At 40.7% G+C, this 27,503-nt stretch overlaps 1 protein-coding gene across 13 annotated transcripts in view; it reads right to left on the bottom strand.

Annotated features, from left to right (window-relative positions):
• Window positions 1–14,715: 14,715 nt before the first annotated feature.
• The window catches only part of ROBO2 (roundabout guidance receptor 2), a 432,244-nt gene continuing 419,456 nt past the window's right edge, over window positions 14,716–27,503 (bottom strand). For 6 of the 13 annotated variants that reach the window (XM_044284544.1, XM_044284549.1, XM_044284547.1 and 3 more), the window contains 5 exons: window positions 27,176–27,358; window positions 25,680–25,847; window positions 24,819–25,052; window positions 23,668–23,865; window positions 14,716–18,494 (listed from right to left, as the gene is read on the bottom strand). In XM_044284544.1, the coding sequence (XP_044140479.1) occupies window positions 18,493–18,494; window positions 23,668–23,865; window positions 24,819–25,052; window positions 25,680–25,847; window positions 27,176–27,358 (785 nt within the window). In that variant the 3' untranslated portion in view covers window positions 14,716–18,492. The remainder of the gene's footprint in view (window positions 18,495–23,667; window positions 23,866–24,818; window positions 25,053–25,679; window positions 25,848–27,175; window positions 27,359–27,503) is intronic. The other 7 variants (XM_044284550.1, XM_044284554.1, XM_044284556.1 and 4 more) reach the window with 3 other exon arrangements.

Genomic DNA, 27,503 nt, shown 5'->3' with positions numbered 1-27,503 from the left:
CGCTTTCTGCAGAAGACTGGGTGGGAGATAATGTGAACGTGCTGGATCCACTGTCGGCCACCCAATTGACTAATGCCTGTACCTGCTCAGGCCTTACCATCCTTAGAACGGCATTGGGCCCCACCATATATCGCTGTAAATTCTGGCGGCTACTGGGACCTGAGGTAGTTGGTACACTAGGACGTGTGGATGTGGCAGAACGGCCACGTCCTCTCCCAGCACCAGAGGGTCCACTAACACCACCACGACCATGTCCACGTCCGCGTCCCTTACTAGATGTTTTTCTCATTGTTATGGTTCACCACAACAACAAATATATTATTTGGCCCAATGTATTGTATTCAAATTCAGCGGGATATAAATTTGAGGCCTAGTATTTAGGCGCTGGGTGACCGGTATGGATTTAGTGACAGAATTAGACTTGGAAATGCACAGAAGCGTGTGTGTGAAGTTATTCTGAATGACCCAATGTGCACCTTGAATATTATATACCCTTTTTGGGATAGATTTCAAATAGCTCTGATATAGCAGGAACCACTAAATTATGAAATTGCTAAATTGGGAATTGTACTTCAACCCAGAACAAAAAATGTGCTTTGACGGGCACTAAATAACTTTCCCAGCTACAACAGGACAGCGGTAACGAGAGATTTAGAGGGATTTAAATTTGAGGCCTAGTATTTAGGCGCTGGGTGACAGGTATGGGTTTAGTGACAGAATTAGACTTGGAAATGCACAGAAGCGTGTGTGTGAAGTTATTCTGAATGACCCTATGTGCACCTTCAATATTATATACCCTTTTAGGGATAGATTTCAAATAGCTCTGATATAGCAGAAACCACTAAATTATGAAATTGCTAAATTGGGAATTGTACTTCAACCCAGAACAAAAAATGTGCTTTGACGGACACTAAATATCTTGCCCAGCAACAACAGTACAGCGGTGGGTAACGAGAGATTTAGAGGGATTTAAATTTGAGGCCTAGTATTTAGGCGCTGGGTCACCGGTATGGATTTAGTGACAGAATTAGACTTGGAAATGCACAGAAGCGTGTGTGTGAAGTTATTCTGAATGACCCTATGTGCACCTTCAATATTATATACCCTTTTAGGGATAGATTTCAAATAGCTCTGATATAGCAGAAACCACTAAATTATGAAATTGCTAAATTGGGAATTGTACTTCAACCCAGAACAAAAAATGTGCTTTGACGGACACTAAATATCTTGCCCAGCAACAACAGTACAGCGGTGGGTAACGAGAGATTTAGAGGGATTTAAATTTGAGGCCTAGTATTTAGGCGCTGGGTCACCGGTATGGATTTAGTGACAGAATTAGACTTGGAAATGCACAGAAGCGTGTGTGTGAAGTTATTCTGAATGACCCTATGTGCACCTTCAATATTATATACCCTTTTAGGGATAGATTTCAAATAGCTCTGATATAGCAGAAACCACTAAATTATGAAATTGCTAAATTGGGAATTGTACTTCAACCCAGAACAAAAAATGTGCTTTGACGGACACTAAATATCTTGCCCAGCAACAACAGTACAGCGGTGGGTAACGAGAGATTTAGAGGGATTTAAATTTGAGGCCTAGTATTTAGGCGCTGGGTCACCGGTATGGATTTAGTGACAGAATTAGACTTGGAAATGCACAGAAGCGTGTGTGTGAAGTTATTCTGAATGACCCTATGTGCACCTTCAATATTATATACCCTTTTAGGGATAGATTTCAAATAGCTCTGATATAGCAGAAACCACTAAATTATGAAATTGCTAAATTGGGAATTGTACTTCAACCCAGAACAAAAAATGTGCTTTGACGGACACTAAATATCTTGCCCAGCAACAACAGTACAGCGGTGGGTAACGAGAGATTTAGAGGGATTTAAATTTGAGGCCTAGTATTTAGGCGCTGGGTCACCGGTATGGATTTAGTGACAGAATTAGACTTGGAAATGCACAGAAGCGTGTGTGTGAAGTTATTCTGAATGACCCTATGTGCACCTTCAATATTATATACCCTTTTAGGGATAGATTTCAAATAGCTCTGATATAGCAGAAACCACTAAATTATGAAATTGCTAAATTGGGAATTGTACTTCAACCCAGAACAAAAAATGTGCTTTGACGGACACTAAATATCTTGCCCAGCAACAACAGTACAGCGGTGGGTAACGAGAGATTTAGAGGGATTTAAATTTGAGGCCTAGTATTTAGGCGCTGGGTCACCGGTATGGATTTAGTGACAGAATTAGACTTGGAAATGCACAGAAGCGTGTGTGTGAAGTTATTCTGAATGACCCTATGTGCACCTTCAATATTATATACCCTTTTAGGGATAGATTTCAAATAGCTCTGATATAGCAGAAACCACTAAATTATGAAATTGCTAAATTGGGAATTGTACTTCAACCCAGAACAAAAAATGTGCTTTGACGGACACTAAATATCTTGCCCAGCAACAACAGTACAGCGGTGGGTAACGAGAGATTTAGAGGGATTTAAATTTGAGGCCTAGTATTTAGGCGCTGGGTCACCGGTATGGATTTAGTGACAGAATTAGACTTGGAAATGCACAGAAGCGTGTGTGTGAAGTTATTCTGAATGACCCAATGTGCACCTTCAATATTATATACCCTTTTAGGGATAGATTTCAAATAGCTCTGATATAGCAGAAACCACTAAATTATGAAATTGCTAAATTGGGAATTGTACTTCAACCCAGAACAAAAAATGTGCTTTGACGGACACTAAATATCTTGCCCAGCAACAACAGTACAGCGGTAACGAGAGATTTAGAGGGATTTAAATTTGAGGCCTAGTATTTAGGCGCTGGGTGACAGGTATGGGTTTAGTGACAGAATTAGACTTGGAAATACACAGTAGCGGGTGTGTGTGAAGTTATTCTGAATGACCCAATGTGCACCTTCAATATTATATACCCTTTTTGGGATAGATTTCAAATAGCTCTGATATAGCAGGAACCACTAAATTATGAAATTGCTAAATTGGGAATTGTATTTCAACCCAGAACAAGAAATGTGCTTGAACGGACACTAAATAACTCGCCCAGCTACAGCACTAGGGACAGATTTAGCTGGATATAAATTTGAGGCCTAGTATTTAGGCGCTGGGTGACCGGTATGGATTTAGTGACAGAATTAGACTGGGATATGGCCAAAAAATAAACAGACTATTGCTGGTTAAATGCACTTGGTGTGACAGCTTCACCCTGATGTAGGCTTTAGCCAAAAAACAACCACACCATTGAGGGTTAAATGCACTTGGTGACAGGCGCAGCTTGCCCCTGATTTTGTATATGGCCAAAAAATGAACAGACTATTGCTGGTTAAATGCACTTGGTGTGACAGCTTCACCCTGATGTAGGCTTTAGCCAAAAAACAACCACACCATTGAGGGTTAAATGCACTTGGTGACAGGCGCAGCTTGCCCCTGATTTTGTATATGGCCAAAAAATGAACAGACTATTGCTGGTTAAATGCACTTGGTGTGACAGCTTCACCCTGATGTAGGCTTTAGCCAAAAAACAACCACACCATTGAGGGTTAAATGCACTTGGTGACAGGCGCAGCTTGCCCCTGATTTTGTATATGGCCAAAAAATGAACAGACTATTGCTGGTTAAATGCACTTGGTGTGACAGCTTCACCCTGATGTAGGCTTTAGCCAAAAAACAACCACACCATTGAGGGTTAAATGCACTTGGTCGCAGCTTGTGCTGGCGCACCACAAGACACAAAATGGCCGCCGATCACCCCAGAAAAATGAGACTGACAAACGGTCTGTGCAGCCTAAAAACAGTGAGCAATTGAGGATCAGCAGCTCAATGATCCACAGCTGCAGATCGATCAGTTAATCAAGTCCTTTGGAGGAGTTAATCTGCCTAATCTCGCCCTACTGTCGCAGCCGCAACCTCTCCCTACGCTAATCAGAGCAGAGTGACGGGCGGCGCTATGTGACTCCAGCTTAAATAGAGGCTGGGTCACATGGTGCTCTGGCCAATCACAGCCATGCCAATAGTAGGCATGGCTGTGATGGCCTCTTGGGGCAAGTAGTATGACGCTTGTTGATTGGCTGCTTTGCAGCCTTTCAAAAAGCGCCAAGAAAGCGTCACAAAAGCGCCAAGAAAGCGACGAACACCGAACCCGAACCCGGACTTTTACGAAAATGTCCGGGTTCGGGTCCGTGTCACGGACACCCCAAAATTCGGTACGAACCCGAATTATACAGTTCGAGTTCGCTCATCCCTAGTGGTAAAGCCTTTTTTGCAGTGAATTTTTTTATGTGACACTGGATTTTTTGGGGAAAATGAATAGTTGAATGTGCACCTCCTTCTGCGGTATGGACCGACATACTTAGTGTTGAAATTCTTTATGTGACACTGGCTCTTTTGGGGAACACTGGCTTTTTTGGGGAAAATGTATGGGTTAATGTACACCTCCTTTTGTGTCACTTAGTGGTGAAATTCTTTATGTGACATAGGCTTTTTTTTATTTTTATGTATGGGTGATTGTACACCTCCTTTTGCGGTATGGGCCGAATTATGTAGTGGTGAAATGTGTTATGAGAAACTGGCTTTTTTGGGGAACAATTGATGGGTGACTGTACACCTCCTTTTATTGTATGGGCTGAATTACGTAGTGTTTACATTTTAAATTTCAAAGTAAACTCCAATGCTCTGTATCTCTTGTGAATTCAATGTCTCCAGCAATGCTCCTCTCGCGATTTACACCAAATACATTATTTTCATGTAGAGATCAAAGAATTACAGTCCTGATCAAAAGTTTAAGACCACTAAAAAAATAGCAAAAAATCATATTTAGCATGGCTGGATCTTAACAAGGTTCCAAGTAGAGCTTCACCATGCAACAAGAAGAAATGGGAGTGAGACAAAACATTTTTTGAACATTCAATTTAATGAAAACAACGAATAAACTGAAACAGTCTGTTTTTTCAGCTTATCAAAATTTTAGGACCACATGCCTTCAAAAGGCCAAATCTGTGCAAAGATGTGGATTCATTGTCATTTTCTGTCAGGTAGTCACATGTTGTTATGGCAAAGGTAAAAAAAAACTCTCCCTTTTTTAACGTGGTTGGGTTTTTGAACTGCATAAGCAGGGTCTCTCACAGCGCGCCATCGCTGCTGAGGTGGGATGCAGTAAGACAGTCATTTAGAATTAAATGATCCTGAGGGTTATGGAACAAAAAAGTCAAGTGGAAGACCCAAGAAAATTTCATCAGCACTGAGCCGGAGGATCCAATTGGCTGTCCGTCAAGACACTGGACGATCCTCGACCCAAATTAAGGCCCTTACTGGTGCTGACTGCAGCCCCATAACCATCAGACGGCATCTGAGACTGAGGGGCTTCAAAAACAAAAAACGTCTTCAAAGACCTCGTCTCCTTGAACACCACAAAACTGCTCGTTTGGACTTTGCAAGAGAGCACCAAACATGGGACATTTAAAGGTGCAATAAAGTTTTATTCTCTGATGAGAAAAAATGTAACCTTGATGGTCCTGATGGTTTCCAACGTTACTGGCATGACAAGCAGATCCCACCTGAGATGTTTTCTACGCGCCACAGTGGAGGGGGCGCCATAATGGTCTGGGGTGCTTTTTCCTTCAGTGGAACAATGGAGCTTCAGGAAGTGCAGGGGCATCAAACGGCCACTGGCTATGTCCAGAGGTTGCAGAGAGCATTCCTCATGACTGAGGGCCCTCGTCTGTGTGGTAACGACTGGGTTTTTCAACAGGACAGCGCTACAGTACATAATGCCCGCAGGACAAGGTACTTCTTCCAGGAGAATAACATCACTCTTTTGGCCCATCCTGCGTGTTCCCCTGATCTAAATCCAATTGAGAACCTTTGGGGATGGATGGCAAGGGAAGTTTAGAAAAATGTACAACAGTTCCAGACAGTAGATGGCCTTCGTGCGGCCGTCTTCACCACTTGGAGAAATGTTCCCACTCACCTCATGGAAACGCTTGCATCAAGCATGCCGAAACTTTTGAAGTGATAAACAATAACGGCGGAGCTACTCATTACTGAGTTCATGTTTGGAAGTTGGATTTCTGTTTTGGGGGGGTTTAGTTTTTTTTGGGAGGTGTGGTCCTAAACTTTTGATCAGCTGAAAAACAGACTGTTTCTGTTTATTCGTTGTTTTCATTAAATTGAATGCTCAAAAAATGTTTTGTCTCACTCCCATTTCTTCTTGTTGCATGTTGAAGCTGTAATTCGAACCTTGTTAAGATCCAGCCATGCTAAATATGATTTTTTTGCAATTTTTCAAGTGGTATTAAACTTTTAATAAGGACTGTATGTTGGAGGCATGTAGTGTATCCAAGCCATGTGCGACCCTACTCATCACTCTCACGCTGTTCTGCACCTGTTTTGCCTGGGCGAACTGAGTCACACAGGGAAGGAACTGCTCCGTGTCCTTCAGCAAGTATTTAAATCCTAGTTTTCTCCGCGACAACTCAAAATCGCAACCATGGTGACTGACAACAAGAAGAACATGTTGTCGGCACTGCGACAAGGATGGCTGAGCCATGCGCCCAGCATGTCACGCGTGTTCAATCTGGTTGTCAAGCGGTTCCTGAAGTCTTCCACCCATCTGCAAGACATCCTAAAAATGGCCAGGAAACTTTGCATGCACTTCAGCCACTCGTACACCGCAAAGCACACCCTCCTTGGGCTGCAGCAACATCGGCTTATATGCAACGTTTCCACCCGTTGGAATTCCACACTCCATATGTTGTACCGACTATATGAACACAGAAAGGCCATAAACAATTTCTTGATGATCAAAGCGGACAGGAGTACTCCCCTGTGTAACTTCGTTGTCAGCCAGTGGCAGCTCATGCATGACACCTGCCATTTGCTCAGGCCCTTTGAGGAGGCCACGTTATTTGACAGTCTCCAGGACAATAGGATGAACAACGTCATCCCACTGCTTCATGTCCTGGAACATATGCTGCTATATATGGCTGGTTACGGGAATGGAGACGTGGCGCCTAGATCTCACGGCCACATGAGCCCTGTGGGCACTGAACTAGAGAAGGATTAGGATATTGGAGCACAAAAAATGTGTAGTGAAATGGGTGATTTTTATACGCAGGTGACAGGAGAGGAGGAGAAGGAACAACTAGAGGAGCTAAAGGGCGATGAGGAAGATAAGGCAGAGGACCCAGACACACCGCAGCAGTATTCAGTGGAGATGGAGGCAGGTATTCCTTCCATATCACTTGCACAAATGGCCCGATGCATGCTCACTTGCTTACGTAGTGACAGCCGAATTGTCAGCATTCAGCAGAGGGAAGACTTCTGGCTCTCCACCTTGTTGGACCCTCTTTACTGGTCCAAAATGGGGGCCTTTTTTACACCTGCTGAGAGGGAGGACAAACTGAACTACTACAGAGACATCCTATGTAGTCAGTTGGCTGCTGCCTATCTGTGCCATCGTCTATCCTCTCGCAGGTCTGACCAGGGGGACCCTCTGCATTCATGTTCTTTTGCCATGGCTGCTGTGGCAGGGTGGGGGGGTAGGAGCAGTTTCAGCTCCATCAGCAGCAACTTGAGTCTAGAGTTGTTGATGAGCAGCTTTCTTCACCCGCCTAGTGAAGAAACTGCAGCAGCTAGACATGGAGCAGGACCTGAATGAGCAGGTGGTGGCATACTTGGACAGCACTCTGCCACCCCACATTGAAGATCTGCTGGACTACTGGTCAGCCAAACAGGATTTGTGGCTGCAACTGGCCGAGTAGTGTGGTATCAGAGTGGGTGTTTAGTGCCTGTCCACCTAAAATGTGGAGAGACTGACCTTTGTCAAGATGAATCAGGTGTGGATCAGCCAGGATTTGCACCCGGCAATGCCTGATACATCAGACTAGATCATCCATGCTTCCTCACCCAAACCTTGACAAAAGAGACAGGTTTCTTCTGGCTACCTGCCTCAGCTACTATTCTGATGCTGCCACGTGCCTTATGCCACACATCTGATGCCAAGAGTTCCTTCTTACACCCACCATCATAAGCAGGTACTGTTATTGCCACCCACCTCCCCACTCTGTCACCGGGTCACTCTGTGGTCTCCTCATGTTGCTGCTGCTGCCATCTCCATGCTATGTCTCCTTGCCACTCTGTGGTCTCCTCACGATGCTGCTACCTCAACAATGTCACCTTGCCACCCTGTGGCCTCCTCATGCTGCTGCTGCCACCTCCACACTCTGTCATTGTCCCACTCTGTGGCCACCTCATGCTGCTGCTGCTGCCACTTCACCACTATGTCACTGGGCATGTCTGTGGTCTCCTCATGCTGCTTCCACCTCACCACTATGTCACTGGACCACTCTGTGGACTTCTACAGATGTTCTCCCACCCTCCCCACTCCATGACTGGGCCACTATTTTGCCTTTTTGGACTGGATGACTCTTTGAATATGAATATGAATATTTTGGACTGGATGACTCTTTGAATATGAATATGAATATTTGACTCTTCTTCTGATCTGTCATAGGGACACTCTGTGGACTTCTCATGCTGTTCACACCCTCCCCACTTCATGACTGAGCCACTATTTTGTTTTTCGGCCTGGTGGACATCATCATTTATTTGACCTTTCTTCTGATCTGTCAGAAGTAAGGAAAAATTAGACACACAACGGATCCTGTCTGTGTAGCAGCTGTGAAGCCTGTATGGTTCCATCAGATTTGGCTTATGATTTGGTAGCCAAAAGAAGGAGTGGATATCAAACTCCAGTTTTTTTGGCATTAGCAATACTGATGGATTACTGAACAAATGCTGACCGAGTGAAGGTGGATGCTCAACAGACAGGATTAGTTTTTTGTGGGTTCTTGTTCTGACAGATCAGAGGAAGGGCAAAATAATCAGTGAAGTCAACACAAACTTACTGCTGACACCTCCACTCTAAGTCCGAAAGAAGACAGTCGGCACTTCGTGTTTCCAAGGGCATGGTGGACGTGTCTCAGGTTGGCGTCCCCGGAATAAATGAAGACAAGACAGGCACTCACTAGTAAGTTGCGAATTCTTATGTCTTTATTTGTCACATAATAATACAATTGTGATGCGTTTCGGCTCAAAGCATGAGCCTTTCTAAAACTCAACTTGAGTTTGAGAAGGCTTATGCTTTGAGCCAAAACGCATCACAATTGTATTATTATGTGACAAATAAAGAATAAAAGAATTTGCAACTTAATACTGAGTACCGGTCTTGTCTTCACGCACACCTTCTCCACACTGTCAGGGAGCTCTACTTGTATAAGCGTTTAATAGAACAGGTTCTTTAGATATCTATGTGGAATCAGCTGACGACGGTGTACAAGGAGTGCGCTTCTTCTTGGCGCTAACATCGACCTGTAAGGCTGAGTTCCTACTTGAGTTATTTGGTCAGTTTTGGCCCCGTAACTGCCCAAATAAGTAAAGTATGCAGTGATTCTAAGAGTGACGCCTGTCATCTGCATGTCATACTTACTCACAGTATTATTTCACTACCACTGCAGACTTCCTATGCATGTTACTGCAAGGCACAATGTTCTACAGCACTATAAAGGCTATCTGCAGCCAGGAAATAGACAAATCTAATCGTTTTGGAAAATTCGGCAAACTGGACGAATCGAATTTTTGAAAAATTTGCTCATCTCTAGTATCTAACATCCACCAGAACTCCATACCCAATAGAGTTAAATCAGTACTGGAAAATAACGGTGGGCACACAAAATATTGACATTTTGGCACAGTCTGGACATTTTCACTTAGGGTGTACTCACTTTTGTTGCCAGCGGTAACAATACATGCTGCACACTGACTACTTTACATTGTAACAAAGTTTCATATCTTAAGTGCTGTCCCATAAAAAGATATAATTAAATATTTACAAAAATGTAAAGGGTGGACTCACTTTTGTGAGATGCTGTATTTATATCACAGAGTGAGGTCATCATCTCTTGACTACTTGTATTAGCCACACAAGAGCTACAGTAGTGCTAGTGCAAATTGCTGAAAAGGTTAATGTTGTCTTTGATAGAAAGGAGTCAGAGCACAGTTACAGCAAACTTTAACCCCTTAACTTTACATCACAGCAGGAAGGTAGCTAACGATGTAATGTACTATTATGACACATTGACGGCGCTGACTCTGCATTCCACACACAGTTGACACCCCAACCTACCGGCTGTGATGGAGATACTGTGGCTCTAATCCTGGTCATTTAATCCCTTAGATACAATGATCAATGGTAACTGCAGCATCTAAGTGGTTAGATCACATGCCCCCATGCCCCACAATGTCAAGGGGTGCCATGACACCTATTACTTTTCCCAGGTTTTTCATGTATTGATGTCTATAAGACATTTGAAAGGGTTTAACAAGCATTATGCTGGTTTTACTGTAACTGACAGAATGCACAGCAATACAAAAGTATTGCAGTGTATTACAGGTCCTTCTCAAAAAATGTGCATATTGTGATAAAGTTCATTATTTTCTGTAATGTACTTATAAACATTAGACTTTCATATATTTTAGATTCATTACACACCAACTGAAGTAGTTCAAGCCTTTTATTGTTTTAATATTGATGATTTTGGCATACAGCTCATGAAAACCCAAATTTCCTATCTAAAAAAATTAGCATATTTCATCCGACCAATAAAAGAAAAGTGTTTTTAATACAAAAAAAGTCAACCTTCAAATAATTATGTTCAGTTATGCACTCAATACTTGGTCGGGAATCCTTTTGCAGAAATGACTGCTTCAATGCGGCGTGGCATGGAGGCAATCAGCCTGTGGCACTGCTGAGGTGTTATGGAGGCCCAGGATGCTTCGATAGCGGCCTTAAGCTCATCCAGAGTGTTGGGTCTTGCGTCTCTCAACTTTCTCTTCCCAATATCCCACAGATTCTCTATGGGGTTCCGGTCAGGAGAGTTGGCAGGCCAATTGAGCACAGTAATACCATGGTCAGTAAATCATTTACCAGTGGTTTTGGCACTGTGAGCAGGTGCCAGGTCGTGCTGAAATGAAATCTTCATCTCCATAAAGCTTTTCAGCAGATGGAAGCATGAAGTGCTCCAAAATCTCCTGATAGCTAGCTGCATTGACCCTGCCCTTGATAAAACACAGTGGACCAACACCAGCAGCTGACATGGCACCCCAGACCATCACTGACTGTGGGTACTTGACACTGGACTTCAGGCATTTTGGCATTTCCCTCTCCCCAGTCTTCCTCCAGACTCTGGCACCTTGATTTCCGAATGACATGCAAAATTTGCTTTCATCCGAAAAAAGTACTTTGGACCACTGAGCAACAGTCCAGTGCTGCTTCTCTGTAGCCCAGGTCAGGCGCTTCTGCCGCTGTTTCTGGTTCAAAAGTGGCTTGACCTGGGGAATGGGCACCTGTAGCCCATTTCCTGCACACGCCTGTACACGGTGGCTCTGGATGTTTCTACTCCAGACTCAGTCCACTGCTTCCGCAGGTCCCCCAAGGTCTGGAATCGGTCCTTCTCCACAATCTTCCTCAGGGTCCGGTCACCTCTTCTCGTTGTGCAGCGTTTTCTGCCACACTTTTTCCTTCCCACAGACTTCCCACTGAGGTGCCTTGATACAGCACTCTGGGAACAGCCTATTCGTTCAGAAATTTCTTTCTGTGTCTTACCCTCTTGCTTGAGGGTGTCAATGATGGCCTTCTGGACAGCAGTCAGGTCGGCAGTCTTACCCATGATTGCGGTTTTGAGTAATGAACCAGGCTGGGAGTTTTTAAAAGCCTCAGGAATCTTTTGCAGGTGTTTAGAGTTAATTAGTTGATTCAAATGATTACGTTAATAGCTCGTTTAGAGAACCTTTTCATGATGTGCTAATTTTTTTAGATAGGAAATTTGGGTTTTCATGAGCTGTATGCCAAAATCATCAATATTAAAACAATAAAAGGCTTGAACTACTTCAGTTGGTGTGTAATGAATCTAAAATATATGAAAGTCTAATGTTTATCAGTACATTACAGAAAATAATGAACTTTATCACAATATGCTAATTTTTTTTAGAAGGACCTGTATATGAATGTTCAGAGGATTGCATGTTTAAGTCCTCTTCTGCACTTGCACTGAAGATGTTCTTTTACTGTTGCCCATAAAAGGTTCTATCCAGGGACAGTACAGAAAATGGTGATGTGGGTAAATCCCTGTGCCCTATAGAAATAGCAGCCAAGGATTGTAGAAGTTCACATATCCCACATATGTTAACTTGGAGTTTTCTGCTGTGGAACAGAGTAAGTTATGATGTGTCATACACATGTATGTAACACAGAAACTAGATTATAAGATATTTAGGAAAAAAAATGTAATTGACCAACCCCTCTAAAGTCGCTACATCTGTATCTCAACATAGAAATAAAATGTAAAAAAAAACATAGGCATATGAGAGCTTGTTTTATGCGGGACGTGTTATATTTTATGTTGGATGAGTTGTATTTTTTAATACCGCCATTTTTGTTTAGCCTACTTAATTTAATAGATTGAAAATCACTGAATAAGGGGCACTACAATGGTAAATGCAATTGACAATATATGGCTAAACCCTCACGCTGATATTAAAATGAGACTTTAGCCAATATATTCTTATATGAAGAACATACCGGACCCCGCGCACACCATCAAGGTCTCTCAAAATTGCACGAGACCTAACGCTAACCTACCTATCCTGTATAGACAATTTATGATAGGTGGATAAAGTTCGACACACAGCCAGCAGCTCCCAGTTACCTCCAGAGGGAAATCACACATACAATGGGAGGAGGGAGGAGGCTCTGAGTCCCACCTATAACTGGCTCATGTGACGCATGAATGTTACCCATAGATCAAAATCAAGGTACATTGAAATCTGAGGTTGCCCCACCTCCAGGCATACAGACAAAAATCACAGAATAAAGTGGTCTAAAAGGCAAAAGATGCTCAAGACCCCAAATGCTGTTGCACATTTCTACCTGGGTCTATGAGTGACATTCAGGTGCACCTGGGCAGCCTGCGTAACATGAGCATGTTATAGGTGGGACTCACAGCTTCCTCCCTCCTCCCATTGTATGTGTCATTTCACGCTGAAGGTAACTGGGAGCTGCTGGCTGTGTGACAGACTTTATGCACCTATCAAAAATTGTCCATACGGCATAGGTAGGTTAGCGTTAGGTCCCGTGCCATTTTGAGAGACCTTGATGGGGTGCGCGGGCTACGATATGTTTTGATACAAGAATATATTGGCGAAAGTCTCATTTTCATATCAGCGTGAGGGTTTAGCCATATATTGTCAGTTGCATTTGCCATTGTGCCATTGTTGTGCACCATTTTCATTAATTTATATTTCTTTTTGCCCTATCTGCACATTTGTCTTACATGTGGTCCATTGTGGGCATCCTCCGTTGCATGCATTTTTTGCTGGGGATTGCTTTTAGCAACGGATCACATGTGCAGGATTTTCTCCCCCAGTTAGAGATGGGCAACAGCTTATGGAGTTTTGAGCATTTTCTTCTTTTAAGACCTGTGTAGGATGTTTTTGTGGTAAAAGTGGTCTGCTGCCAGCATCCTCCATTGTATGCATTTTTTCTGGGGATTGCTGTTAGCAACGGATCACATGAGCAGGATTTGCTCCCCCAGGTAGAAATGTGCAACAGCATTTGGGGTCTTGAACATCTTTTGCCTTTTAGACCACTTTATTCTATGATTTTGTTTAATTTAATGGATTGAGTTGTCATGGATGCAGCAATACCAAATATGTTTATCTTGTTTTTTAGATTTATGTGAAATGAGATTTTTAATAGTTAAAAAAAACTTTATTCAATTGTTTTTCACAATTTTTTTAGGCCCCTTAGAAGACTTGAACTTCTAATCAATTGTACTGTATACACTGTAATAATCCTGTATTACATTTCATGGTCATTCTGACAGGTAGGATGTACATGCAGCTGAAACATGACTAACCTAGAAACCTTCAGTAGGCCCCTGTCTCCCCTGCCAAGTACTTGCCACCCCATGATTGTGTTTGCAAGGGCCAATCAGAGGACAGAGGGAGGACACATCCTATTGACCACGACATCTGAGGGATCAACTTCCAGGATCAAACTTTTCTCCGATCTTGCCAGTGAGAGCTAGGTTCCAAATGTAAAATGCAGCTGGCAAAAATGGTGCAGGCACATCTTCTGTGTCTGTGCCATCAGTGTGACAAACTATTACTGCACAGAGTGTTAACTATCTATGCTCTTTGATGTAATAGTATGAAGGGAATCAAAGTCCTGGAGAACCAGCTTACCAACATTCACAAACTGTACAATGAAGGAGAGAGTCTAATGTTAACAGTGAGAGATGGCATCAACCAAAGTTCATCCATCCATGGTGGGAATAACACATGCGTATGTATGGGGAGTTCCCGATTCTGTCAAGGAGAGAAAGGTGAATTTCAACGCCTAATCTTTTTGTTCTCTGGGAGAAAGACCATCTTTTGGTGAATAAACCACAGGGGTATATTGAGGACTACAGTACAGAGTGATGTGATTTTTCTTTATATTTCTCTGGGAAAGAAGCCGCCAACAGAGGCTTTCTCCTCTCTCCGCAATCAAAGCACATAAAAAAATACTTGTGAATGGGAAAGTCTGTAGAGATAGCTCTTTGTCAACTGAAGAGGTATGGACAGTTGGGCACTTTTCGTGGTACTGCAGTACAGAAGTCTTATTGCCCCATGGCTATGTTTCCTAGACCCGGGTACATCCGGACACCAGTCATGACCCGGGCAATGTGACAGCCTGCTAAGTAAAGGAGAGGAAGACACAGCAGTATTTTTTCTTTTGTTATGTATTATTCAGTCAGAGAATATTAATTCATAAGAACAAGTCCTTTCATATTTGTAAAAAGACATATTTGACCCTGGCTTGTGACCTAATTTACACAGGTGAAAACATCTGTGGTGACAAAAAAAATATTTACCAGCTTGACAATGTCATGAGAATGCACATTTTTAATACTGTTACAACCACTTGCCAATGGAAAAGGTAGAACATACATTGAAAGAACTGACATAGTGACTTCAGCGGGTTGTCAGGTTAGCATTTCCTATAAACTCTATAAAGACCAATATTCTTCATAAACGCAAAAAAATATGTAAAAGAATATTCTAGAAAAAAAAATCTGTTTTTTCAACATTTCATGGCCTTTTGTTTCTTCAGTTAACAAATGTATCCTAGGTACAGTGTAGAAAATCTTCCATTGGGGATGAAGCAAGTTTCTGTACATTGCATTTATCCTTTACAAAATGACAAAGAGAAATGCAAGAATAATCGTTGCTTACATTGGTGTATCTTTATAAAATGGCCAGAATTGGATACAATCTCATGCTTCCCTGTCCAATGTGTAACCCCACCAATCCCTCATAATGATCCTTGTAATCTCTGCAGCTATTTGATACCAACGTCACACAATAGATGTAAAATATCGCAACAGCAAGATTGGGAAATGAGAGTTTCAAAGTCCTTCTTGAAAAAATTGTATTTTTGGTACTTCATACCCAGAATCATTAAGTTTGCGGCAGTACATATAGCTCAATCCATATTAGGGACCTGTAGTATTAAATAAGATAAGGATTTTTTTGTCTTTGTATTACATCATAAAATTATTCAAAATGTATTTACATTATTGAAATACTTGCTATTTACTAATTTTTTTTGCATTTAAAATTTTCTAATTTAGTTCAAATGTTTGCATAATAAATAGAAAGTTTAAATTTGGGGCATATAAAAAAATGAACCCTACAATGTTAGAGAATGTTAAAGTCCCAGGTAATTATGCATGTAGTAGTATTAACTAGTACCATGGGGGCCCTATCCACTGCTTCTGGTACAAAATCAAATCTAGATTTTACCCAGAATTTTATAATTCGAAAATAGTTCAAAAGGTCATTACTTCATGCATAAAAATTTTGGCTGCTATTGCCTAGAGATATTGGACTATGACACTAATGAACAGAACATGGCCAAAACCCCCAGCCCTGGAATGTTCTTATTTTTGTTTAAATGGGGCAATCTCAATTATAATGTTGTAAGATAATTAATATTTATGCAGTTGTATAACACATACTTTGCCATGACTCCAACTGACCATGTTGGTGTAGATGAAGAGAGAAATTTTTGGAACACCTTTGATATTTTTGAAATATGTGAGCCAGAGTCAATGAAAAAATTCAAGTAATAGCAAAGTCTTGGAAATGCGTTGGTTAGTTTTGAGGGAGACAGAAAAAAAATTAGCATTATTACTGCAAATTATATATTTTTTTATTAAATAACTTTTTGATTTGGGTAAATTGTTTAAGGAAAAATTGCTTCAAGCCATGCTATGGGGATACATCTGCCCTGCTAAAAAAAACAAGCAGATGTATAAGTTTAGGTCTAAATCCTAAATAGATGGACCAGCAGTAAGAATGAGTCCCTATTTTAGAATGAGTATAGTATGATGATGTCATCATTTAAGAAATATAGGAAAAATATATGAAAAAGATGCCTACATAAACTTTTCTAATGACATTCTAGTGCAAAAAAATGTTTTAATGATTTGGATTTCTGCCTAAGGTTTTTTTCTGGGATTGCTATGGCTTTTAACAGAAATGCTCATGTAGTTGCTTACCTCATGTACATCTTCCCCATGCTTTTCCTTTTTTTCCTGACCCATTTTCACCATGTAAACAAATTACTGTGGTTTATTTCGATCTTGCATGTAGCACTTCCTGTTGCTGTATCCAACCAAACCCATGATGCACTTCCTTTTTCTCAGCTCCAACACCGCCCCTAACAAAGCCCAGCTAGTTTATAGCTCCTCACACCCAGCTGATTAAATAGACAGTCTCCTATCACTGCCCCGCCCATTGACTTAACATCACAGGAAATAAGAAAGAGCTTCATGGACACGGTCATGTGACCACAGCCCAGAATGGAAGCTAAGAGCAATACAATGCAATTATAAAATTACAGCTACCATCATAAATGATCATTTTAAAGGATGGTGATGCAAACCAGAAAACCCCTTTATGTATCAGAGTTTGGATGTGAAATAAGGAAAATTATTGTGTTTTGAAACTAAGGTTCAAATTCAAGATAACTTTGACTAAACAGCCATTATTTTCTGCATTCTAATGAGTTGGACCAGCAGTCAGTGTACTGTAAGAACTTGAAGATAATCATCCTCTTCTTTCCAACCATGAAGTATAACCCCTATAGCATCGTTTAATAATAGGGCCTTGGAAAATATGAATTTAATGTAGACAGGCCAACAATATATATATATATGAAAAACTGCCCAGTTGATCCCTGCCTATAGATAGCTTGTGAAGATACATGTCTCTAACAGTTGGTTCTTTGAACCGAAAGAGAAAGGGATATATTCATTAATTGATCTGAATTCCCTAAAGTGTATGTATTTAAGGCTTTTCTACCTATCCTACGGCTGTCTTCAAAAAGAGGTAAAAAAAAAAAAATTCCACTTAAGTCAACATTACCAGAGTGGATGTTAGTCATTATAATATACACAAATGTGCGTGACTTATATATGCGCATATTCAAAAATATATGCTCATATATAAATATAAATTGTACATACATGCACGTCCACAAGTGAATACATGTATTCATACTCTCATATAACAATGACATAGATCTTCACCATAATCAAAGCAAGAAAGAACAAACATATTGCTTCGTTTAGATCCTTGTTGTTCCAATCTATTCGCCAGAATCTCTGTATTTTTTTCTTCTTCTCTGTATACCAGGTAATACCACTCGTGTGATCCTGCACAGATAGAGTACCTGTAGCAATATGCCATGTGTTTTTATAGTACAGAACGTCCCGTCACATTCAGTCTCTTCCCTCCACGTCACAAGGAGTAAGGTTTTGTGCTTATCATCAAAGAAAAAAATTGCAGTGCAAAATTTAAACATGAATGTTACACAGTTAAACAAAAGATTTTTTGTTTCTTTTTTTTTTCTTTTTCTTTTTTTTATATGGCACCACAGCCTATTAATTCACATACAGTATAGTACAATAGAACAATAAGGACAGACAATAATATTAAGAAGAATAATATGAACAAAAGAGGGCAAGCTTGCATAGGAATGCAATCAAAGAAAAAAAAAAACAATATATACAAAGCCAAAATGTTTTTTTTTCCTCCTTGATGCCGATTCCTTGTTCCTCTTTTGTGTTTTTCTGCCGAGAAACATTTAAGGTGGATGGTGTGTATATAAGAGAAGGAGAAAGTAAATTGTCTGTGGGATATGTGTGACTTTCTGTGGCTTTACATTGCATTTACAGTCCTTCCAATCCTACATAAATAAATGAATGTCCATTGCACTGTTTTTGAGTTTCCTCGTGACTTTCATCAGTCCAGACCGACTGGTCTATAGAGCAGCTTGTGTCATAGCTTTTCAGTACTCTAGGAAAGAGAACATAAAGAAACCATTCATTAATGATATGAGAATGTGTCTGGTTCCATGAAATTTGTACAGAATTTGTTTATGGTCATTTGGCAGTGACAGTACCACATAAATTTGGGCAAATACAAGGTCTCTCCTGTGCTTGGGGGACCTATGGCAATATGGATGTACATACTCTATACAGTGGTCCCTTAAGATACAATGCCTTCAGGATATAATATTTTCAATTTAGAATGGTCTTGCCATCGTAAGTAGGGATGAAAAAACCAGTGGAAGTTCGGGTTCACTGGGTTCAGCCTAACTTCAGGTTGAATTTGACCCGAACTTCACTTTATTATTTTCCGTTATAACATGGCTATATCGAAAACAATATAGCCATTTAGGGGTAAAAAAAACAACTCACCTCATCCACTTGGTCGCAATGCAGCAGCCTCTTCTATTTTCACTGAACAGGATCTGCCAAAGGACCTGCGATGTGCGTGATGACATCACCACGCTCTCCCACGTGGGGAGTGTGTTGACGTTATTGTGCACATCAGAGGTTCATTGGCAAGTCCTGCTGAATAACAATAGAAGAGACTGCTGCAGCGTGATCAAGTGGATGAGGTGAGTTTGTTATTTTTGGGGGTTTTTAAACCCGTAAACGGCCATATTCTTTTGCATCCTGTCTTAGTCTTAAGAATGTGATTATTTTCCAATATAACCATGTTATAACAGAAAATAATAAAATTACCAGAACCCGGACTTCAATGAAAAAGTCCGGGTTCGTGTATGGGTTCCCGAACTCACAAAGTTTGGGTTCGTTCAAGCCTAATAGTAAGTTGGAAGTAGACTTGACAAACAATGCCTTAGATTCAGATCCAACCAATCAACATGGCCATTGCTCTGGTAAAACCCCAGTATTAGCTATCTAGTAGCTCATCTTTACATTACAGTGTGGTACTACATGTCCTGTACTGCCCTTGTGTACTGTCTGTGCTAGGATGAGCTGCTCCCTTGGATGTCAGGTGATGGTAACTCCATTTTATTTTTCTGGTACACTGTGTACTATACTGGACCTGGAAAATTCTGTCCTCAGAGAAAGTGATCTACAGCTTCCAGCATCTATTACTAGCAGTTATATGTTAGGAATTGCTCAATCTGTCGTAGTTATCTACCTATTTTTCTTAAATTTTTATTTTTTTGAGATAAGAATTTAGGGCTTTGGAATTAATTGTTAGTTTTCCATAGAGTTATGGACGAAAGTGGTTTTAACTTACAATGGTTTTCCTGGAACCAAAATATATTGATACCTTAGGGACCACTGTATTTGATATACCGAGGCTAGCTAGCCAGGAGGCGTTTTTTGACTCTGCCCCTGAGATATACCATGAGCCAGCTCCGTGATATCTAAAGGAACACACAAATTATGTATTAGTGAGAATAGCAGGCTTGGACGACAGTCTTATGTGTATGGGGAGCTCCCGCTCTCCCCTGATATCATCTGAAGGATCGGGCAAAGTGAATATTTTCACCCTATCTTTTTGTTCTCCCAGGGGAGGAAGTCACGAGAGATAGCTATTGAATATGTATGGCTGTGTCTCTGTAAACATAAAAGTTACCATACACTTAAGATTAGCTGCTGTATTACTCCTGAACAAGCTTGAATGTGTTTTTAACGAGGGGAGAAGAATAAGCTGTTGTCAGACACCACTGGTGGTGGCTTATCTCCTTCACAACAAAGGATCGAGCATGTTCAAATCCAACATCAGAAAGAAGTTGGGGCACCCCCCCATACACATTAGATTAGGGTTTGACCAACATTTGGCTAATGTATATGGTCACCTTAACAGTCATATCTCTTTATCTACAGAGATGAATTAGGCACCAAGGCAGCCACCACATTGCTTTGCCAGCACAGATACACAGCATTGGACAGGGACATGCTTGATATTCAGCATTAGAATTTGGAAATTTTATTAACCTTTGAACATAAATTTTGTATATTTATTTTTATATAAATTTAAAAGCTTCCCTTCAAAAGCCTGCTCAGTCAACAAGATGGTCAATAGATATGCCCATTGCAGTTTAGTTATACTCCTAAACTGCAACTAGGTGGGTAGTAGATTACTGTAAAATGACAGAATATGTGACTTTATAAAATACCAGAGAACACTGAGTGTGGCCACTAAACCAGCAAGGGATGCTGGGAGATTTCAGCTCTAAATCATGCAGAACTGTGAATGTACAATTATACATCCTGTAAATCATAACCAATAATTCAAGGATCTGTGATAATTACATCAATCTGGAGTTCACTGTGAATGTATGCAGAAATTCATTTTAGTGGTCTTGTGACTGTAATAACTGTAAATCAGACGAGGTTGCCTGGGTTCAGAGCTGAACACAGAAATATCCCCATTTTCACCTCTCCGGCCCATCTAATATGAGCATCTGAGCATGTCATGCTCCGATGCTCTGCCTTGCCCTGCGTGATCCATGATTTGTTTGTTTATATTTTAACACTGCTAGGCAAAGGTTTCAGCCTAGCAGAGTTCCCGGTGACGTCACTGGCTCTGATGGGCGGGATTTAGTGCTGCCCTAGCCATTTTACAGGATAGGTAAGAGCAAAAGCCCGCCCATCAGCGAGCTCACTGCTAGACGGAAGCCTCCACCTAGCTTACCCTATAGAGAGCCCGGTACGTCACTGGATCTCCACAAAAACCCTTTTCCCTGCGCGATTCAGGGGGGCTGCCTAAGTGAAAATGTACGGGTTCAGCTCTGAATATAGACAACCCCTTTAAAATTGGTAAACGAGTACTGCTAATATGATTATAATCCACAGCATATCTACAGTCCTAAACCTCCGACACCCTGTGATCATAGTTTACCATAAACAATGTGTTCGTTCCGCAGTCTCACATTAATGCCTATAATATCTCCATGAAGCAGAACTATGATGGACTGAGGCGTTCAATATCATTTATATTTCTTGCATGCGTAATACAGTTGGAGATAATTAGAGTACAGTTATGATAAATAATAGTAATATTTCCAGTGCTGGGGGTGGTAAGGTCATTGCTATACTCCATCTAACTATAGTTCTAGCAGAAGGGAAAATATCTACAAAATATTATAGCTTTCTATCATATTGTATATACGTATGAAAAGGAAAGGTTATTACCCTGCAAGAAATTCCACCACTTTTCATAGACTAGTAAAATATGCATGAAACCATCAATAATACAGAATAAAACTAATGAATTTGGTTACATCATGAATATAACATAGCCAGCAAAGCAAAAAAAATACAGAACCTGTATCATTGTTTAGAGTGAATTATACTTAGAGGTCAGCTAGACTTTAAGGGGGACATTTATCACTGCCCAGTGGCGTACGCCGGGCAATGGTAACCAGGCGCGCTGCAGAATGCTGCGTCTAATTTATGACGAGGTGCACGCATCCGGCAGTCCATGCACCTCAAATGAAATTGTTCTTTTATGCCTTATTCCCTCCCCACCCTCACCATGACCCCTTGAAATAGATAATAATAATAATAATAATAATAATAATAATATTACATAAAAAATTGCTGGATGAGAAAAAAACATCACATTTATAGTAATACCAGTGCATAGGATGATATAAAAAAAATGGGGAAAAGTATTAAAAATGAGAATTGAATGGATGCAAGTGTGTTAGGAAATCAATTAGGGCTCTCACAACTGAGTAATGGCGACCAAGGACATTGAGGTGCTTATCTCCAACTAAAGCCGCCATGCAGTGGATGGGGGTCTAAGTTATTAGATTTAAGGTGGTTGTCTAGTTTAGAAAACCCCTTTTCTATAGCCTGTTGAGGAGCTTGATATTAATAGAGGGGTTTCTAGGCCATTTCTGTGCTACATAACATACTATTGATCTGACTGTTATAGTTTAATGTCTAGCCTCCCAAATGGTAGTGCTGCAGCAAACCTTAAAGGGATGTTGCATTTGTGATATATCACTATGATAGTTCACAAATGTCAGACAGGTGCGGGCTCTACCTCTGCTCTGGGACCTGCTCATATCTCTAGAATGGGACCCCTTGAAGTGAAGGCGAGCGTACCACACAAGTGGGGGACCGATTCATAATTGGCTGCTCTTGCTATGATAATTGCTATGCTCTTGCTATGACGCTTCGTAAAAACACATTTCAGAAGTCCCACAGCAGTTAATGGAGAGCAATCCACGCAAGCACATCCACCTCTCTATTCACAGGTATTGGACATCTGGAAATTAGCCAAGCCAGTGCTCAGCTATTTTTGGAACTCCCATAGCAGTGATTAATGGGTGGCAGCACATTTGTGGTTGCACTCCCTTTACTTCAGGGGGCCCGTTCTGGAGTTAGGAGTGGATCCCAGAGGGACTCGCAACTATCTGACATTTCTGGCATACCCTAGCGATATGGAAGAGAAAACTTTGTGGCACTCTTTTGTAGATGCGCTACTGGAAGTCGGGTTCCCACCCCGTAGAAACAAGAAGAATATAAACTCCAGTTTATGCAATTTGATGAGTTGTATTTAATAGGAAATGCGTGTAAATCCTATGTGCGTGACGTTTCGGTCACAATCCGGCCTTCATCAGACTGGTACCGCTCATGGAACTATTCGGATTGCGGGCGCACGTTCAGTTGATGCAGATTTTGTTCTGCTATTAGTGATAAGGCGCCATTATCACTAATAGCAGAACGAAATCTGCATTAACTGAACGCGCGCCCGCGATCCGAATAGTTCCAAAAGCGGTACCAGTCTGATAAAGGCCGGATTGTGGCCAAAACATCACGCATATATGATTTACGGCATTTCCTATTAAATACAACTCATCAAATCGCATAAACTGGAGTTTATATTCTTCTTATAACCTAGCGATATGCCATTCAAGTCCCAGATGGAAATACTCCTTTTACACTAATTGACAGGTTTTAACAAGTCCATCCCAGCAGGGGCCACTATGTGATCTGCTTATTATCAAGAGCCTCTTCTAATAACTTGCAATTGTGTGATGATAGAGACCCGCTTCAATCTATCCATTACAGTATGTGCAGAATGCTTCTGAGTTTTCGACATTCTCTACCTTGTTTTGTGTATCTAGACATTTCTCTGGTCCTGGCTCTTTTAGTCTGTTAAAGAGCACAAAACTAACTTAACTACTTACATAATTCACCTGTAAACTGTCCTTGACTGTTTGGCCCCAAATATCCTACATCAAGAAAATCAATGGCATTGCGCTGGTGACCTCTCATAAAGTCGCCTTTCCTTGGTCCAGTGGACTCTTTAGAAGAAGTGGTTCCTGTAGAACTATGTCCTCCAGGTGAAGGAAAACTTGGCTTGCTGTACGGCATGAGCACTTCATCTGCGAGGGAAACAATCAATGAAATATTCCTGCAATTATCTTAACAAAATGGCTTTCTAGACCTAAAATGCCATATTTAAAATTTTACTTTCTATTAAAATTATTTTGTAAATTTAGTAATTTAGCAGGTGAATTTGAGACTGGTAGCTTGTGCTTACATCGCTTCTGCACCTGTCCAATTACCTTGATTTCTGCTCTTGTTGATATTTTACAAAACTGCTGATCTTTAAAATATCACCATTAATTAGAATATGGGATCAATTTGTGCACATTATATGTGACTTCTAAATGGGCAATTATAGAAAAAATAATAACAGAGCTATAGATATGCTTGAATATACCGGCATGGGAATAATTGCCAGTGTGTCATTAGCCCTTAATTAGATTTAGGCTGGAACTATTTGATGATGTGGCATTAAATGTGTTTAGTTCAGCACATGCCACATCATAAAGGAATGACTATTATATCAGCCATGTTACTGAATTTACGATTGTAAAATTACTTTGTTCACAGTAGTTACCGTAATACTTTTTTTTGTAGCAGGAGATGTAAATAATTAGAAAAACATGGCTGCCATTTTTAGAAAACATGGGCTAGGTCTAGTACTGCAACTTGTCTCAAGTGAATGGAGCAAAACTATGCACAGCCACCAGTTGTGCTGTGCCTAGGAGAGCTGCCATGTTTTCCAATTCCATGCACAGAGCCAGGACCGGATCAGAATTCTCGATAATAGTTTTTGAATGCCATTGATTTAATTGCCCACTCTTGCACTTTTCCCCACAATTCTTGTAAACAAGACCCCTACCTTTCAGCTTGCCATAAAATCAGTAAACTCTTTTGGGTTTGTTCATGGTTATGTGCATTGTGATAACTCTTTGAATACTTTACTTTTAGATAGAAAGTTACAGGCAATGCATTTCAAATAGAAGTTCAAAAATGCTTATGATAATACCTGAGCCAAAAGCATGTTTGTTTTGCCGATCTGTGCAGCTAAGCCATTCGTGTGTTTGCCGCTGCCGTTCTAAAGATGTTCTACCATGGCGTTCCATAGAGGTCTTACTATCCTCCATGTTGGAAGTATGCCTCTCAAGAGAACTGGCTTTTCTTTCTGGAGGAGCACTACGTTGATTGGGCATTTGCTGTCTTAAACTTTGACAAGGTGGAGGTTCGGGTGGAGGTGGAAGATCTTGAAATAATTAAAAAACAAAGTATTTAATAGATGCAGGCAATCATACAAAAGTAAAGACACAGACAAAGATCAAGAGATCAAGAGAAGTAAAGATGTTTTTGCCCACGAGTGGCATAAAGCACAAATATCTAGTTATATAAGAATAATATGGAGCAGATTACAGCATTGCATTAAATGGGTTGTCCAGTTTAGATAAACATTTTCATGGACTGCATCAGAGAACAGTACATTATGGCCTCATCTCTTTGCCAGAGTACAGGTCAGCTTCAAAAACCGTCTCTCAATCTGGGGGACCTGTGATGTCCTGTAATATACAAGCAGCTCTTTGATGTGAATAGACAATGTGCCATGCTTAATTTCCCCTGTGATGGTGCAACAGCAAAACAGAACAGTTGCTGTCGTTTTTCCCCATTAATTAGCTCTGACCATTGGGGTTTCCATCAGTGAGACACTTTGCCTATTGTCAAGTGACCAAGTACAGTCAAGTATATTGTCAGGTGACCTTTCCAACAGTAAGACTGTCAAAAACAGACAACCCTTTTAATTGAAAATATATATATATTCTGAAAATACACACATAAGAGTAACTTCCATTACTACTTGAAAATATTAACATAAACTTACCATCTATCATTCCTTCTCTTCGAACTCCAGGAGGCTGATCCATCCGGCCTCCCTTGTGTTTTTTAGTAGGTCTTGGCCTTTGGTTGTTGTGATTCATGACTGAATTGTTACTGTCCCCAGAAAATGGACTTGAAGGTCTTGTTTTTTGACAAAAAGATTGCATTTTTCCTACAAAGTAAAATAGGCACCAATTGTAATACAATAATATTAAGTTATAACATTTTTATATATTACAACTTTACAACATACACAATGTCCATAGATTTTATTTTTCATGCAAATTGATTAAGCCATAGCAGAAGATCATCAGATGCCACCAGCAAAGGTAAACTGAGACAAAGAGACAGATGATAGCTTATCATAATGATGCTTTCATAAATAAAAAGAGTTTCCCATGACATTTTGATGAAAAGCAGAAGAATTTACAAATACTGCCAATGGGCCTAGATAAGCGAAACTGTATTATAAGATTGTATCACTTTTAAAATTCAGATTTAGACAGTTGGATATTTCAAGAGACCTCTATGACTATCTCCAATTCAAGAAAGCTTTGTCCAGGGGTGGATTGGCCATAGACCCTACAGGGAAAATTTTCAGATGGGGTGATGCCCAGAGACACCTAAGCTCTCCTGGTGGCTGCAGGCCAGGTACATAATGATCTGATGCTCAACAGCTACAGTTGTCCTCCTGAACTCAACTGTATTACCATCCTCAGGTTGGTAATACAGTTGAATACTGTGTAGAGGGCGGCAGTAGTTCGTGTTGCACTGTGGTATTTGAATCTGATGGGGTGGTACTTTGCGCTGCACCATGGTATTGCAGGTCTTGTCTACTTCTGTTGTCCCTCCCTTATTGTGTTGGCCCTGCCTACTTATGTTTCCCCATATTCTATCAATTTAGTCCATCCAACATGGGGCCACTTTTTTTTTTTTTTTCAGGGTCACTTTATATTTGCAATCCACCCCTGGCCTTGTCTATTGATTAACCATTGGCCAAGTTTTAGGAAAAGTGTCTAGAATGTTACTGTATGGTTGCTCTACATTTCTAAGAAGCCTTCAGTGACATGGTAGGATCAGGTCAATTTTTGTTTGGTACAGCACACCAGTTTTTATAATGTTAGCTAACTAGGTCTCTTCATGAGTTCTTTACTCAGTCTATGGTTCTAGGTGTTGGACCTATAGTTTGGAAATCAATTACATAAGGAACGTTTAATGAATTTTTAGACTGGACTACACAAATAGCCAATGGCAAAAGGAGAATTTTGGTATGTCAAATTTACATTTAGTATTAAATGGAAAATATATGAAAATAATTAGAAATTGCTTGTTTATGAGTCCCTTAGAAGAATAGACTGCATGATGAAAGGTTCCATCCACCAGATGCCATGCATGTTAGGTTAAGCTGGCAGCATGAGGCATGTTTATGAAAGGGAAAGAAAGCTCAGGAAGAAGAGAGCTATCCCTTACGCACAAGGCTCTAGTCCAAAGGCAACAAACCTGCTCTTGATAGGCTGGTTCCATTTAGTGTGAAACCAGCTTTATCTGCTGCTGCAACGAGTGACTGTGCAAAGTTGCCGTTCATAAATATCGAATCATCGGAAGAGCTAACTACACTAGATCTACGACTAGAAAAGTTACGATCCTCATCAGATGCGGACCCCCATCCATTTACCATAGAACCTAAAAACAAAGGCACGGATCTAGTGAGTCATTGACATTTTTCTGTTCACCATAAAAGCATATTTTTTGTGATTGAAAGTGTTGTCAAATACTTGCTCTGAACATTAAGTGCATGGTTTAACCTAGCCACATCCAGGTGAATATT

This window comes from Bufo gargarizans, chromosome 3 (genome assembly GCF_014858855.1).
Source record: "Bufo gargarizans isolate SCDJY-AF-19 chromosome 3, ASM1485885v1, whole genome shotgun sequence".
Lineage (NCBI taxonomy): Eukaryota > Metazoa > Chordata > Amphibia > Anura > Bufonidae > Bufo > Bufo gargarizans.
Note: the sequence above shows the minus strand (reverse complement) of the source record. Positions and strands in the feature narration are given on the sequence as shown.